The sequence below is a fragment of the Parasteatoda tepidariorum genome, chromosome 2 (genome assembly GCF_043381705.1).
Source record: "Parasteatoda tepidariorum isolate YZ-2023 chromosome 2, CAS_Ptep_4.0, whole genome shotgun sequence".
NCBI lineage: Eukaryota > Metazoa > Arthropoda > Arachnida > Araneae > Theridiidae > Parasteatoda > Parasteatoda tepidariorum.
Window position 1 is genome coordinate 30,118,640 of NC_092205.1, and position 17,352 is coordinate 30,135,991.

The 17,352-nt window shown below is 28.9% G+C and overlaps 1 protein-coding gene across 3 annotated transcripts in view; it reads left to right on the top strand.

Moving 5' to 3' along the window:
• Nucleotides 1–14,721, top strand: part of LOC107454966 (diuretic hormone receptor-like) — a 174,151-nt gene extending 159,430 nt beyond the window's left edge. For 2 of the 3 annotated variants that reach the window (XM_071177411.1, XM_071177412.1), the window contains exons 9-13: nucleotides 1,374–1,440; nucleotides 6,029–6,138; nucleotides 9,645–9,777; nucleotides 11,016–11,057; nucleotides 12,505–14,721. In XM_071177411.1, coding sequence (XP_071033512.1) covers nucleotides 1,374–1,440; nucleotides 6,029–6,138; nucleotides 9,645–9,777; nucleotides 11,016–11,057; nucleotides 12,505–12,741 — 589 coding nt within the window. In that variant the 3' untranslated portion in view covers nucleotides 12,742–14,721. The remainder of the gene's footprint in view (nucleotides 1–1,373; nucleotides 1,441–6,028; nucleotides 6,139–9,644; nucleotides 9,778–11,015; nucleotides 11,058–12,504) is intronic. The other variant, XM_071177413.1, reaches the window with a different exon arrangement.
• The last annotated feature ends 2,631 nt before the right edge of the window (nucleotides 14,722–17,352 follow it).

Genomic DNA, 17,352 nt, shown 5'->3' on the forward strand with positions numbered 1-17,352 from the left:
TATCTTCGGGACTTTTCAACAACGCAGATAGATATTCTCTCTGGAACCTGTAACGAAAACTCTCGCGAACCTTTTGAAGGAAGCATAATCTATTTCGTAATTGGTTGCTGTCAATTAGATCTAGATCAACTGTGTCACAATGTAATGTTGGAGCAACTTCGCGCATAAAATGGGCAAAGTTTTTGGTTCTTCAGGATCCTCAGATGTGTCAGTCTTTGATTTATGGTACTTTCGTAGTCAACCACTGTAAGCATCTCTTCGCAATTATGGCTAACCTTGCAGATATTCGTTTGCACAGGATTTCTTAACACTCTAATGTGACACTCCTACTATCCACAGTATCAAGGTGCACTTGGAGAGTTAAAATTCCATTTAATTTGTTGAACTGCACAATCAGCTTAAATAGCTTCGCAGTCAAAATTTTGCAGTGCTCTTGAGGTACCCAGAAAATTTGTTCCTCGGTCTGTAAAAATGATATTGCATCTCCCTCAACGAGCCATGAATCTTCGCAATGCTTGAATAAAGGCATCAGTTGACAAAGACATAACAAATTCAAGGTTCACGGCATGATACATAGCACACCTAAACAATATGATCCAAGCCCTTGTACCTCACTGAAAGACTGGGCCAGTGAAATCTGCACCTGTGACTTGAAAGGCCCTCTCTGAACACGAATGGCTGGTAATTGGGCACGCTCTGTTGTTGCATGTTTCACAGAGTATCTCTTACACATGGAAATCCCTTCCCTGATAATCTTCCTTCTTCTAGGAGCCAAATATTTTTCTTTTAAATATCCTAGAATGGTCAGTACACCAGCATGCTTCAGTGTCTTATGCGTAAGCTCAATGAAACGCCGAGTTATTGAATAATCAGGTAGAACAATGGGGCATTAAAAGTCCTCTGAACTTTCATCGAGAACTAAGCGAGTTTTGACTCTCAGTAGGCCTTCGTCTTCACAAAATTTCTTTGAAGTTTCACACTTCTTCCTGATCTCTGATCACTCTCGTTGAATAACCTTTATTTAACATAGTTCAGCACTTTTAAGTTCTTTACTGGTCACTGTTCCGTCTATCTTCTCTTGAATTTTACGAGAATTAGCACAGTTATTTCGCAACAAAATTAAATTATTTATTATGAGAGATATTTCCTAACAAGATCACAAATATTTGAATAATTTGCATTTGTGTCATCTAAATGCTCGCGAGGAACTGTAGAACATCTTTTGTTTAATTTTGAAACCATCTGCTTCGTATGGAAGGATAGTTCCAGGTTGCGATTTCAGCCCATGACTTAGAACTATATTTTATGTATAATGGTGTTGTTCAGTGAGTGTCCTCCATAAAAAAAATTTTAAGCGTTATAATTTATTTCAGATGCCCATGGCAAAACAAAGATAACTATGACTACGTGTTCAGCTGTCCTGTTATGTTGGTGCTCTTGGTAAATATGAATCATTTTTTTTTTTGATGTTACAGAAACGTCAATTCTTTTATTTACAATTTCTTGATCATTTAGAGCTATTTTTACAAAAACAATTGGAGATAAATGTTACTTAGAAATTAATATCATCAAGTGTAGCATTAAATGTTGGTATCAAATAAAATTCTCGTTCAGAAATTAAATTGCGATATCGAAATATGCATTTATTTTGGGGCCAATTAGCAAAAAAAGTAAGCATGCACATTTTATCTGCTTTAAGAAGAATAGAAAAGCGGGACATGTGGTGACCTTTATTTGAAACCCATGTTCGGGAAACGAAATATTAATTACTATCCCTTCGAACTGGATGTTCTTTCAACTGTTGAAACAACAGGATTCATTAGACATCAAATACTTTCAAGAATTCATTAGACATTAAAAGTTCATCAGAAATGACTCAGTATTTACTCCAAGAGGTCACTAAATGGATTAATTGCTAAGCATTAGGATGTGAAATTTTGAAACTTAATGTTATAAGCATTTTATTCGACTCGTCGCACAGTTGTATGAATCAAAAAAATTTCAATAAAAAGTTTTTTCTCTACTTCTTAATGTCCTGCAACAAAACAAAATTAAGTTGATTGTTTCTACTTAAATAACTTGCTAAACTTTTATTTTTTTTCTTTACGAACGAAGAGAGATAACATTTTGGAAATTCCGACAACAAAATAAATTTTTGACGTATTTTTTTGCCTTATTAAAATATGGTGTTTAACAAATCCAATGAGTAAACATCATAGATAAAAATTGCATTTTATTTGCACTTAACAGGCTTCTTTAAAACATGTATTAAAAATTCTGTTTTTTTAGAAACATTTTGGGACTCTAAAAAGTTTAGCGCATATGGCAGTTTTAAAATTGTGTAGGTCTCACAAAGAAACTTTTATACTATGAAAAAACATTAGCTGCATATATTCGCACAAAAGAATCTTAAAAGACAAGATGTAAAAATATTCTGATTGCGCTTGACTCGAAAATTTTATTTGTGTTGATAAATTTTGCTAAAATTACTCTTCAATGGGAGCACAATGGTCTAAATCAAAAAATAGGTGACTAAATATAGAAAAGAAATTTTAAAAATGGCCTTGCGATATAATAATAAAGAAAACATTTAGTTTGTTTTTTTCTATTTTAAAAACAGGCTGTTTTTCTTTGCCGGGGGGGGGATTTTAACTACATAATTCATTTTTTATAACATAATTTTTCTTTTGTTAAAACATTGTGTTTTAAGAATGCAAATATGTGAGTAGAATACATAAGATTCGCATTTTCATTGCGCTTATATGCACTTTAAAAGCCTTATTTAAATTCAAAATTTCGTAGAATTTCAAATTTATTCAAATTTCATGTGTTGTTCATCTTTGAGAGAAGAAGAGTGCATTGTTCTAGTAAAGGAAGTTAAATGCAATGTAAAGCAAATGCTGCACATATCTGTGTCAAGAAATATTGAAATTAAAATAAAAATATAGCGTGTGATTGAGTTTTATTTGTGCCAGTAAATCTTGTACATAGATAGATATATTTAAAAACAGAGAGATACGTGGCTAGATTATTTAATCTTGAAGTGAACAGAAAGCAATAGTTTGGGATGTTGATTTGAAAAGAAGTTTTTTTTTTGCATATTTCAAGAATGCAACCTTTCCTTTCAAAACAGGATGATACCTTGTTAAAAGTTCTCAGTGTGCATCTAGTTTTGATGGTATGATTCGATTCATAACTTATTAGACAGACTAATTTCAGATAAAGAAAATTTAAAGTTTGTCAGAATGAAATTTTAAGCAATTTCATATATTTTTCAGTCATTTTATGCATTTTTTTTAAATGATTTAAACGATATTTTTTCAGTGAACATATTCACTATTATCTATGCTGTCTAGGAAAAAAAGATAAGAAAAATGAAATTAGTTTTTAAAATGTAACATTGCTTAAGTAACTACTTAAGCAACATTGCTTGATTGTTTAGCAAATAATATGCAAGATGAGTAAATTGTGTGCTTCATACGCGTAATTTTGAAACATGTTTAGTATTTTATAAATTTTCTCTAAAATAATATTTGTTTTTCAATCCCACGGATAAAATTTATTTCTAAAATTTTAAATTTATTTCCTTAAGAATTCATTTCAATAAAAGTTATAACTCTTATATCTTCATTTAAATTTTTAGAAATAGACCGCACTGCGAAAAAAAAGTATGGTAAAGACTATCTGAATATTGAAAAAGTTTCAGTTTTTCTTGCTCTATGTGTACAACAAAAAGCTCGGTAATTTTTAATGACAAGCTTTGGTAAAGATTTTTAAAAAAATTAACAATAAAATATTATTTTATAATCTATGTTAAAATTTGGTAAATTTGGAAAATTTTAGTATTTTTATCATAATACCTTAGAGCATGGTATAACAACTATTTATTCGATTGAATTTACTCATCGATTTTGTATTTTTTACAAAATGTGAAGTAATAGAACTATAAATTTGAAAACCAAAGTTTCCAGTAAGCCGTTACTATATGGACGAAAAATTAGCCAAATGAATGATCAATTCATTTTCTGGTTTTATTAGCCTAAATTATGTTTTTTTTACTGTACCAGAAATGTCATTACCATACAGTAAATTTTTTATTTTGCACACATAAAAATTAATTTGATTTTAAATTTTCTCCTATAAGTAATAATGAATCCTGAAAATAAATAGTTACTCCTTTATCACATTGTTACGATAATACTTTGCAAGATTCATTAAAATTATTTTACGCCATATTGAATTTTGCAAATCTAATTTCATATTCATAACTTATAACTCTCCAAAACCCTATGAATTACATAAAATACGGTTAATCAATATTTTTTGAAAGTTTTTTTTTTTTTTTTTTTTTAGACTATTTTGTACCGTGGTGAATGGGAGGTACATCTCGAGAATTATATTTTGAAATTTCGCCTATGATCACCAAAGAAAATCTCCAGAGTACGAAATTTAATGGGAAAATCTTGCTAACGATTTCTTAAGTTCGATAGTCTTAATGATGATGATAATCCTCTAATGATTCTATCTGGAATCTTTATAAGGCTATCATGGTGCCCCACGGTGTTTAGAGAAATTAATCCTTTGACAGGTCCATTACTTCGTTATCATCGGTATAACTATCGATTACTCTCCGCATTTACTTTTACCAAAGAAAAGTTATAACGCTTAGTAAGATAAGAAAATTCTTTGAAAAGCTAATTGCATGAGAAAATCAACTCTGAACAGTGAATTGTTTGATAAAATTTTCACCTAAGACCATAGAACATCCCCAAGCTGTAAAAAATTCTGGATCAAATTACAGTGTGAAGGATTAGCACTTTGGTGTATAAGCCTTAAAATCCCTTTATACCGTCAAATCCATTTTTACCGTAAAACTATAAACCATAATTTTCGAGGTTATATTTACTTAGAGTGATTTTACGGTAATTATTCAGTAAAAATGACTGTAAATAAAAAAATTTCTCTGTTTTGTAACATATTTCAGTAAAAATGGATATTATAGTAAAGAATACTGTAATAGTAACACGAAGATTCTGCCGTTGATTAATCACCTAAATTTTACATTACTTTTGGCTTCTATTCAACAATAGTAAATTAAAATTAGGCAAAAAGATTAATCAATAATTGTTAAACAGTAAAAAAAAATCTTTATACTTGCCACCATTTTCTGGCTTTGAGGTAAACTAAATAAGTATTATCTACAGAAATGTGCTCATACGTGCAAACAATTATATAAAATTGATGAAATAGCAATTGTTTGACAGAACTAGGGCGAATATGATATTGAAAATGTGCTTGTTTTTTTTAACGAAATGGTTTTGCAATGAAGCTTTTAAATTAAATCTAATGCACATTAAAATATATGTTATTGGTAAACAAATAAACACAAAATAAATCAATAAATAAAATTATAGCAGAGAAAAAGTAAATAAAAAACTTGACTACATTCACTTAAAAATATATGTTACATCAGCACCAAAAATAGTGGCAACAGTACTTCAAAAATTTGTAATCTACCGTAAATTGGTTTTAACCTAAGAATTCAAAATTAGAAGGCATCCCTTCTACTGTTAGACAGACGATATCCTCTTTAACTAGTATAATTCAGTATTGACATGCTTTGGTTGAATTTTGTTTCTGTTATTTGAAGAAAGCTAAATACGTACCTGAATTCAGAACCTGAAGCTGAATAAAAAGTCTTGTTTTTACGATTTCCTTAATAGATTCGTAAGATTCGCTTAAATAGAGTCTTCCTTAATAGATTCGTTAGTTGCCTATTCTATATTTGATACACTACTTGAATTTTTTCAGGCTACTTCTTTGATTCATCCTTCTTTTTTTAATATGTTAACATAATTTTTTTTTAAAAATTACAGTTATGTTTTGGAATACTGTCTTGAAATATATTAAAATGTAATAGTTTTCATAGTAATTTATTTTCCTATCACTTTACTGTGATTAATAGTTTAAAATTGTGATATAATATTGTATTTTAAACTTTCTGATTTATTATTGTATTAATTTTCAGATCAATATTTTCTTCCTTGCCAAAATAATGTGGGTGCTTATCACAAAACTGAGAGCTTCTAACACAGTGGAATCTAAGCAGTACAGGTGCGTATCGCATAACCAAAACAGGTGCGTATAACAAAAAAGTTACATATTTCAACAAAAATTAGTTACAGAATCGCGTAAAACGTTTGACTGAAACATTTTAATCTTAAAGTTTCACAATCTGAACAAATCTTTTGTTCTGTATTTAAAATGTGCAACGCTATTTCTTTTCAATCCGCTTATAATAACTGCATAATTTAAAGTGGTAAATTCATTAACGATTTCATCCCTCAAATATTTATTTAAAATATTACAAAATGCAATATACTCAGAACAGTGATGCCAATGACGAAAAAGGTCAATGCGGAGTCGCAAAACTGTGTGCTTGTGAAAGAGGAGGTCTATGTAAAACGGTGAAGCGTTGGACTTTTGACGGAAGAAAAGACGGCCAACACCTGCATAAATAAAAATCTGTTACGTTCAATTAAATGTTATTTTTTTTCTATTTCACAAAAATCTTTTTTTTTTTGTAGTAAGCAATGAATTTTCGCAGTTTAAAGTTAAAAAAAAACTTATGCAGAACATTTAAAATTTTGTAAAGCCTCAATTACGGTATCTGTATAAACGTGAATCTGAGAAAAAATGTGTTAAAAATATTTCTTAAATGAAAATAAGACTGAAAGTTAAGCCATTGAAATAATAAGTTTTATTATCGTTTTGGGTAATATATTTCAAGACAAATGTTGAAAAATTACAATCGAGAGATTTAAAAAATTGCTTGCTTACATTCCTTACTAGATTTATTATGATTAAGAATTTTTATAGCGATAAAGAAACCTCATTTTTATAAAAATATCAGAAACATTTTCCTTAATATTTCTTTTTATGGCTTTCATGAAAAATAAAACTTGTTTAACTGCGAGTACTGACAAATGATAAGAATAAGGCTTAGTAGTTAATTAGAATTTGGTATTTTAGAGATTTTTTTTAAAAAATTACGTTCGTTAAAGAATATTCTTCGTTGTGAGTTTTTCGATCCTATGGAGAATTTTAATTACTCAAAATAGTTTTTTTTTAAATTTTTTTAGTGAAGAAACATAAAATGTAAAAACTTCCAACCCATTAATTACTCAACTCAACACCTTCTGAACATTCTTTTGCTAGTACTATTTGTTTTTTTTTTTTTTAAATTGCAATATTTTAAATAACTTTAACTGAAATCAGATTAATTTTACCGAAAAGGAGATGAAAGATGAGGATGTAAGATAAAAGGTTTTTTTTTTCTTAAAAAAAGATATAAATCGTGCTAAGTAAAATAAAAGTGAGTCTTTAGCGATCTCTCACAAAATTAATTTTATAAAATAATCTTATCAATTATCTCATTAATTAAATTTACTACTTTGACTATTTATCGAAACCTAAATTTTGTGCAGACAAATATTGAATTTGAGGCATGCTGATTAAATATTTTTTTTCATTAGTTTGCTTTACTTGAATAGATTTTATTATTTTTTTAAACATAAAATTTAAATTTATGAAAAGTAAGATTTATGGCTTAATATACAAGCTGTTTTGCAGTGGCTCCACTTTAAAAAATGAATACTCAAACATTACGAAACTTTCTTCGTTTTGACGCACCAAAATTTGCTAGGGGTATATACTAAGTACCTTTTCATGGTATATTTTTATGCACCCCGAGGAAAACTATCGTAAATGATGCGAAATAACTGTTACCACTTCTTCGAAGAAACGAATTTCGTGAAAATTAATAAAATATTACGTCATTCTATTCCTTTACAAAAGAAACCAAAACAATAGAAAAAACAAGCAAACAAACTCGTAGCGTCTTGTAATAATAACTCTATAGTGGGCAACATACAGATTTTTTTTTATTTTATAACCGTCGTTGTACAGCAGACCCAATTTCATGGGTTTACGACTACTTACGTTCAACTCCGTAGCCTTGTAATTTTGAACCAATCCAGAAGACAAGGAAACTCCTGGATCAGTACCCCCAGAGGTATTGATTTGTTGTGGGAACATGGAGGACTTTGAGACTCGACAGATTTAACGTGCATCAGTCACCATTTACTACACGGGGAGTCTTCGGCCGGCGAGGATCGAACCCACGACCTCTTGGATATGGGCCCAGCGCCCTACCGACCAGGCTATCCCGGCCCAGCAACATACAGATAGATCAATGTCCCCCTAACGAAAGAAGGACAAATCGAACAGATAAATAAGTTAAACCCTTGGCCAAAGGATACTAACTCTTTGTTCGCCAAGGTTAAACCCATGCCCAAACTGAGATCTTCTTGGTATGAGGCCAACACTTTGACTACCATCCACGCCGGTCGGCTTATTTCGTCAGTCTCTTCTTATTTCGTTTCGAGTTGAGGAAATATTTTCGTCACTTATTTGAAAATTTGTGTTTTTGCGAGAATCACTTGATTTCGTGATCAAATGATACTCAAAATGAGCAAAATTCAGCTTGAAACGTCAAAATTGAGCGTTTTAGTTCTGAGAGGGTGTGATAGAAGAAAATTTTACAGCAAAGAATATTGCAAAATGATCTACCAATGAAATGAAAACTACGCTCAGTAAAAATCAATTACTATTTAGACGTAGGATATCTATTAAATATGTAAAAAAATTCTGGATCAAATAACAAAAGTCCTGCCACCCCGAGTGCAACATCCGTAAAATCATTTTTATCGTAAAATGCTTATTATCGTAAAATCTGTTTTTACCAAAAAATGTTGTATCAGAATTTTTACAGAAATATTTATTTAATTACACTGATTTCACAATCAATATTACTGTAAAAAATGCAGCATATTAGAATTTTTCGCTCCAAAAAAAATCAAAGTAAAAGGGAATTTTACGGTAAAAAGTATTGGCACACGCCGTTATCATAGCCTTTATTAAATTGTCCGTTTATTGCACGCTAACAATTTCTATGCATCTTAGCTTCTTAATATTTAAAAGTATAAATAATATTAGTTTAAGAAAAAGGGCTTTCGTTAACTCATTCATAAGGATATGAACCAAGTAAGTTATGGTAGAGTTCAGCCTTCATGAATTAAAAATGATTGTCAAGCTTTTGCAATTTTTAATTTTTTTTTTAATTAGAGGACAATAACACACAAATCAAATTGCAACAAAACTCTTTATTTTATAGTCCATAATGGAAAATCAAAATATCTAAATGGAATCACTGTTTAAAATTAGATAACTGAATTTGTTAAAATTTTGTATTTTGTCATTTGAAGTTTCACATTTTAAATAATATAAAAATTTGTATACGTACTTCACAATAGATTCGAGTGTTAGTAAGTTAATTAATAAAAAGTTATAAATAATTATCAAAAAATATTTTCTACATTAAATTTTCTTTGGATAAGCTAATTTCCTAATTTTGTGCAAAAATTTTCGGATTTGCTTAAAGAGTGTTATTTCCTATTATTTAAAAATGTTTTAATTTTGCCAACAAAAAATATATCATAATGTTAAAATTATGTCATTGATCAATAAATATATGTAAATACTCTTAATGTTCTAAGTTACTCAGCATTTCTGTAATTGCGCAGGAAAGCTGCAAAAGCTCTTCTGGTACTGATACCTCTGTTGGGTGTAACCTACATTATAGTGATAGCCACACCCACTGAGCCACTTGCCGAAGTAGTCTTCATCTATATTCAAGCAACGCTTTTGTCTATACAGGTATATTTCTTTCAAATCATCCTTAATTATGCAAACACAAAGTGTGTTTGTTTCCTACGAAAAACACTAATCTTTCCCTTCTTCAAGGAAATTGCTTAAATGTTTGGCTGTAAAAAATCAAACATTTATAAACTTCTTGAAAAGACAGTAAATATAATTATAATAAATAAAACTGTGGTGAAATTTTTCTAAGTGGATTAACTTTAATATATCTTTGGTAACTTCAGCAGATAACAAATTATTTTTGATTTGAAGTTATATTTCCCGTTTCTTTTTTGATTTGATTACTTAGAAATGGATTTGAAATCATGTAAATAAATAATTTCTTAAGTAACCGTGTTGACAAACCAAACCTATTGGTAAGGGTTGTCTTACAGAAAAGTTATCTTAATATTATATTGAACTAAGGGTTTTTACGAGAGATTTCTTTTTCAAACCTCAAAATAATTTAACTGCTTAATACGATAACTCCGATTTCTTTTATTGCTTTAAAAGCAGATTTCTATAAATGTTAAAATCGAAAACGTAATACTTATTTTTTGAATACTTATTTGAATACTTATATTTTTTTCCAGAAATACTTATCTTTTGTCTTGTTTGAAACAATCAATGTTTTTCACAATTATATGTAACTGGCATTGTCTTTCGGCTTAAGTAAATTTTTTAACTCTGTGAAGTAGACGGAACGCCGTTGTCCCTTATATATATTTTTTTCTGACGCTCTAATTACATACAAAATATACTGAGGTATTTTTTAATTATGAAAAAACAGTCTAAGGGTTACTAAAAAAATCGAACTGTAATTCATATTCGTACTAAAATATAAAATATCCACAAAAAAGTAATTCGATTTCGTTTTCAATCAGATTTATCAATAATTGGTTTTAAAAATTAAAGAATTTTCAGCGAGGAATAACTTTTTTTCTTGGATATACATAAATAACTGAAAATAAGTAAAAATTTGAAAAATTACTGCTTGGAACTGAAGAAGTGATGTTAGGAAGATTTTAGCTTTAACTCAGAAAGAGACGCCAGTGTTTCATACGGTATTTCAAAACCATAAATTATTAAAATGCTAAACTTGTTTTTGACTTAAACTAGTGCAAAATTAAGGAAATAATATGAAAAATATGTATAGTAAAAAGTTTATGTCAAAAGCTCAAATTGTACATAAAAAACTGTACATAATTCACAGAGTTTTCAAAAACTATTCTTTTTTCTTTTTTGCTCTTTCTTAGGGATTTGTAGTTGCTGTCTTATATTGTTTCTTGAATGGTGAGGTAAGCTAATTTTTATATTTACTACGTAGTGAGCTTTTTACGCTACATACGGAGAACCGAATAATGATCAGAAATAAGTATTTTACCACGTTTAATTTATACAAATGTTGTTTTTAGTGTTATAAAAGTACATAAAATCTAAATGCGTTTAAAACTTGCATTTTCACTGAGAAAAAAGGTTTGGCGAAAACTAACAGAACATGGTAAAACTTACCGTGTTTTTGGCTCTATTGGAACATCGAAAAGTTCGGTAAATTTTACTGAAGCTATTTGGTAACGATTTCAGTAAAATTTACAAACTTGGTACTTTTATCATGTTAATTAAAAGAATGGCATGAAAACCACTTATTTGGCAAAATTTGCATTTTATTTTTGTATTTTATTACAAAATGTGCGATAAAGGGATTTATAATTTTGAAAATTACTATTCTCGGTAAACCCGTACCATCTTAATGGAAAAATTTCTAAATGACTGATTCAAGTAACTTTGTTTTTGTTTTGCTATCCAGAATTGTGTTTTTTTTTCCAGAAATATCACTCTTAAAATACCGTAATTTTACAAAAAATATTTCTCCATGTTTTCTTTAAATTAAACTTAAATAGGAAAAATTTCAGGAAAACACAAATAAAACTCTTTTTCTGATGAATCACTAATAAAACTTCCGTCAAAAATATCAAGCTTAATTGAAAATATTTATTTGATTAAGAATTTAAATACAACGTATAATTAAAGGATCCGGAGTGAATTGGTACTTCGTTAGCATCAGGTATTAAATCCTGGAAACCTGGTTTAAAAGCGAAAGTGATATCTGTTAGTAATTTTTTCCAACTGATTAGAGAAAAACAAAAATTAATTCTAATAAAATAAATTTTATAATTTTTAAGAGTTTATTTTCCATTATGTTTCTTTTTTTTTGTTATAGTAAATTGTGGAATTGTTTACCCGAGCCTTCAACTTTAATAGATAGAAGCCTCAGAATCTAGATAGTTCCAAATTATTTATTTTCTCATAAAATCTCTAGGGAGCTTCATAATAATCGCTCTTAATATACGTTTTTCGAATTGTTGTTTAAACTAAGGCCAAATAGTATACACATAGAGATGACGGAAATTAATATTTAATCAATGCAAAAAAAAATTCTAATATTTACTAATGAGGAATTCAAATACCCTTTAAACTAAATCCTGTTTAATTTGCATTTTAACCTGGATGGTTTTTTCAAAAATAATCTTTCAACTACTGTTAGTTTCCATCAACAATCAAACATTTTTTTTTATCCTTGTCCTACTCAGCAGTAATTTGTCAGAGTTCGATTCTTTTTCTTTTCCTGCCTAAATATTATTTAGTCTCTCCCATATGTGTACTTTTTCAGTTGAAGATTCAGAAAATATACATTAAGAGTGGTCATTATGGAACACCCTAAGTATGTTCCTATATTTTATGCAGGTTCAGAATTCATTGAAGCACCACTTTGAGAGATGGAGGACTCAAAAAACCGTGGGCAAAAACCCGAGGCATTCGGTTGGTCATTTATCGCCGAGACATAGTGAAAGTGTGGCCCTCTACAACCATAAAGGCCCCAGAGATAGCTGCACAAGCTTCACCACTACTACGTCAGTTGTTAATCTTCCTAAAAGAAGCAATTCAGCCAATCATTTGGCAGTACAAGACGACATGTTGTAAATAAGTTGATTTTTCAACCATTGTAATTCTTCCATTGATTTCATTTATATATAGTTTTGATCGGACAAATGGATTGTTAAGAAACTAAGAAATACACAGGGTGTTGACTAATCCTCACTTTTGGCTTATACGTTAGAATTTTTGTCAAAAATATAGTCAGTTGATTCTGTATATAAAGTGTCGTAAACAAATAAAAAGAGAAAAAAAAAGGGAAAAAAGTTATCAGATTTCACGCATCACTGTTCAGGTCAGCTAATGTTCATACTGAATTTAAATCTTCACATCTAACATTTATTTCAAAATCTTTAAGCTTTGTGCTTAAGATTTTATTAATAAATAAAATCCATAAGCTTGGGCAAACTTGTGGCTAATAAGTTGGAAAGTACAATAACAGTTTTAATGGTCTTCACCAGCTTATGCATTTGTTTTATTTTCACCTAAATTTTACATTTACTAACAATGGTAGCTATAAAATTTTGACAAGGAAACTAAAACGACAATGCCAAAGTGGTTTTTAGAGAACACTCTGTAGAGATATATGAGTTTATGTGGTGAGTTGGACCTGAATAGTTATGATGCCAGCTTCCATTTTTTAAATAATATTGCTAAAAATTAACTTTAAGAATCAAGTGAGAAGCAAAAATTTCTCTGTTTCATATTTTAAAAAAATAATTTTTTATGTGATACTGCATATTGTTCTCAATTGAATTTTATCATCAGTATTTTATAGTTTCCAAGTCAATGTTGATTGTTTTTATGAACTTTTGCGTAAAACAATTCAACGATAGATTGATTTGAAACAATTGTTAACAAATAAACAACAAAACAATTGTTAAAAGTTAAAAAAAACAGGATCTTGCTTTGCTTGCATGTATAGTGTATATAGTATTCTGTAAATATTGATTTAAAATGCTAAGTTTATTATATTTCCTAAATAGCCAATCAAATCTCTACGTTAACAAAAGCAAGACGGAATTTACTTTATATTTCCATATCTAGATAAATTTTATGGTATGCTGTTATACATTATCTAATGTATACTAGATTATCCATTAAATACAATCAATCCATAAAGTATATTCGAGTATAATATATACAAGACTACACTGTAAAAGAAACTGGTACTCAGGGTAACAGAATTCTTTTTCGTAAAATTTTATAGAACTGAACATTTGCTGCCCCGTAATTTTTACAGTAATATGCACCGTGAAATCACTGAATCATTATAATTAAATTAATATTGCTGCAAAAATTACGGCATAAAATTTCACGGTAAAACTGGATCTCGTGATAAAATGGATTTTATGGATGCTGTAATCAGGTAGTCAGTACTTTTTACTGTAATTTGATCTGGAATTTATTACAATGTACTGAAGCTACGTTCGGGGCCTGGCTCATGATAAAAGGAATTCAAATACTTTCTTACTGCTTTTAAACAGAACAAAAATTATAAAACTGCATTTCGCTCTGTCATTAAGTAAAAAAAAAATATTTAGCATAAACTATTTCGAAGCATAAATATTATTATTCGAAATCGAGTAAGTTCTAATAAATCGTCTATTCCGGGCTTATATCTCTTTTTTCGAATTTTGCCTTTATCAAACATACTAAATTTCTGACAGGCTTGGCCTTGAAAAATACCTAATTCTGAAGTTGGATTAGAAGTTTTCGGAATCGAATGGGCATGGACTTTCAAGATTGAACCCGAGTTCATCTCTAATGCTTTCCGTGTATACATTAGAGAATTTAGGTGTACTAAAGCATCCCTAAAAATAAGTAATGGATATTAATCAAAATTTGTAAATTTTTCACAAGAATAAAGTTTTTCTTAGAAATATTTCGGTGTTTCAAATCATGCAAACCGAAGGAATATAAATCTGCGGTCAGATGACCAGAGAAAAATAATAACTTGTAAATATGACTCATGAAGCGAAAAATGTGATAATTAATAGTAATAATGTTTCTCAAATTATATTATTGCTTTATAACTGTTTGAATGAACTGCTAGTTTGCCTTCAATATGTTTGGAAATCGTTTAAATTTTACAAAACTATCATACAATTTCGTCATATTAAAGAAAATATTACTTATTGCAAAACAGAGCAATACAAAGAGCTTTATATGGCCTAGATAATTTTAAAAGATATACACATTATATCAATCAAATTAATATTTTAAGTGAAATTAAGTCAATGTAATTTTTGATAAATATGGTTGTTGAAATAAATCTTACATATTTAGCTTTCGTAATTGTTATTATTGATAAAAAATTAAAAAAAACATAAATAAAAAAGTTGTTATTATTTGAAAAGACATACTATTATGTTCAAAAGTATTATTACGTACATTGTTAAAGCTGAACAATTAAAGGATATCAAACCATCGAGCTATTTAATTTTTAGTTATTTCTGTGCATATTTCATGTATTCAAATGTATGCATATGAAATAAGTGGTTATTTTACATTAATATTTTAAAGCATATGTAATTTTTTAAAGAAACAGGTGTAAAAAAAACTGTAAATATTGCAAAATATGTTAATTAATGTTTTGAGTTGAAGTGTTGTTTAATCCTTAATAACTATCAAGCTGTTAGCCAATAAAAAACAAGTTTTTTTAAATCTTTTCTATTTCTTCGAAACTATCACTGTATATTTGCTATATGTATCACAACACAGCGTTTTAGTTACAAAATAATCATTACTTTCTCAACAATGATGTAGTTTCCAATTTTTCAGTTATTTCCAAAAGTTGTCCTAAACTTTCAATCTCTTTTCCTTCTTTCAAAATAATAAAAAGCTAAATGATGCACAATTGCACATAATAATGTATGCACCACAATTTTTGCTATTCTTTTTTAATGCATGCGCTTCCTATAAAAAAATTCTGATAAAATTTTCCCATTTTATGAATATTATTTTTAACATGTTTATTATAACAAACCTAGAGGTTTTATTTCTATAAAGAAAGTGTTTAAGAAACATCCACTTGCTAAAAAATCTTCCAAGTTTCTATGCATACATTCAAGCAAAAACTATGCATATACGTTAGAGTTTGAAATAGTTTCAGATATTTTAAAATAACTCCGAGTGAAAAAAAATTCTTAGTTTTTCTTTGTGAGTTTCTTTTTAAATTTTTCAGTCATTGATTAAAATTTGTTTAAATTGGAAAACATTTTTTTCTTTTTCTAATTCTTAGAATTAGATCCGCTTATTAAATTGTTTCAACCCATTGAGGTATAATTGCTTTTGACAGGATAAATAGATAAATGAAATAAACATTTTTTTAAAAATTGAATTTTATTTTCCGTGAATTTACTTTTTTATTTTACATATAAAGATATAACTTCTTTCCTCTTAATTTTTCTCTATCCAGAACATCCTCGACTTTAACATAAAAAGAAATTAACGTTCAAAGTCCATTAAATTGTCTTTGGTTTTGACGTAACAGTTTTCTGACAAATGTTTCAAGGGAACATTTCATAAAATTTCGAATTTTTTTTTCTGAAAGTCAATTATTTAGGGATACAAATTTTGACGAAAGCATTAAGTTTAAAATAACATATCAACTAACAAATCAAATATGAAATACAACACGAAAATAACAGAATTATTAGGGAAATGCTAATAGTTATTGTCGTACACAGGGTGCCAGTAGTTTTAAACGTAAAATTTTATACCGTTATTTTTACGGTAACTTTTATTTAATTACGGTAATATATTAAATGTTAATGTGAAAATTACAGAATATCCTATTTTTTTGCAGATGTTTACGGTAAAATTTGATTTTACGGTACAAAATACCAACACCCTAAATTAAGAATTCTTATCAAACACTAAGTTAAAATATACATGTTCGAAATCACAACATAATATTTAAATCATAAAAAAAAAACTACTGAAAAAAAACATATGAGTTAAATAGCAATGGGTAATTAGTCAATTTTTCATTTTATGACGTCAATAAATTAACTGTTAACCGGTCATGAAGTCAAAGGGAAGAGCGGTTTCCTAAAGTCCTCTTTTTTGCTCTGAATATAAACAAACACCGATTCTGAAGCTGGTGAAGAGGCTTTCCCTTTCTCAAACATGTACAAAGCAGAGCATGTTATTATAATAGAACCGGGTGATCCTTTTTGGATAGTGCCTCACTGATGAGGGAATTCTAAACATTTAAGCGTGAACAGTTATGAGGCGTGCACCCCATTTACTCGACGACTGAAAACAGACGCCTGAAAGCTGTCCTCTGATGTCACAAGCCTGAAGAAAAGAGTTATTGAATTCACACTATTTCTGAAATGAAAAATTCCATATTGCAAGGATAGGAAATATTATTATGGGAAACCAATAATAGAAGTCAATCATTACGCATCTGAATCTTGGTCTGACTTGTTGTCTTCGACTGACAATACTTGCCCGAAATCAGGATAGGAATATCGGATTAGAATAATCAGGCTTCCGTTTCTTTTGTGATGTCACGCGCCTAATCTTATGCCTCTTATAAGTGAGGAAACTTTCGGTGTTTTTTGCCTCATCTTTACCAATCATATTTATTCATCAGATTTTGATGTTGATAATTTTTTTCCTGGCTTGTATATTAATTTGCGATCTTCG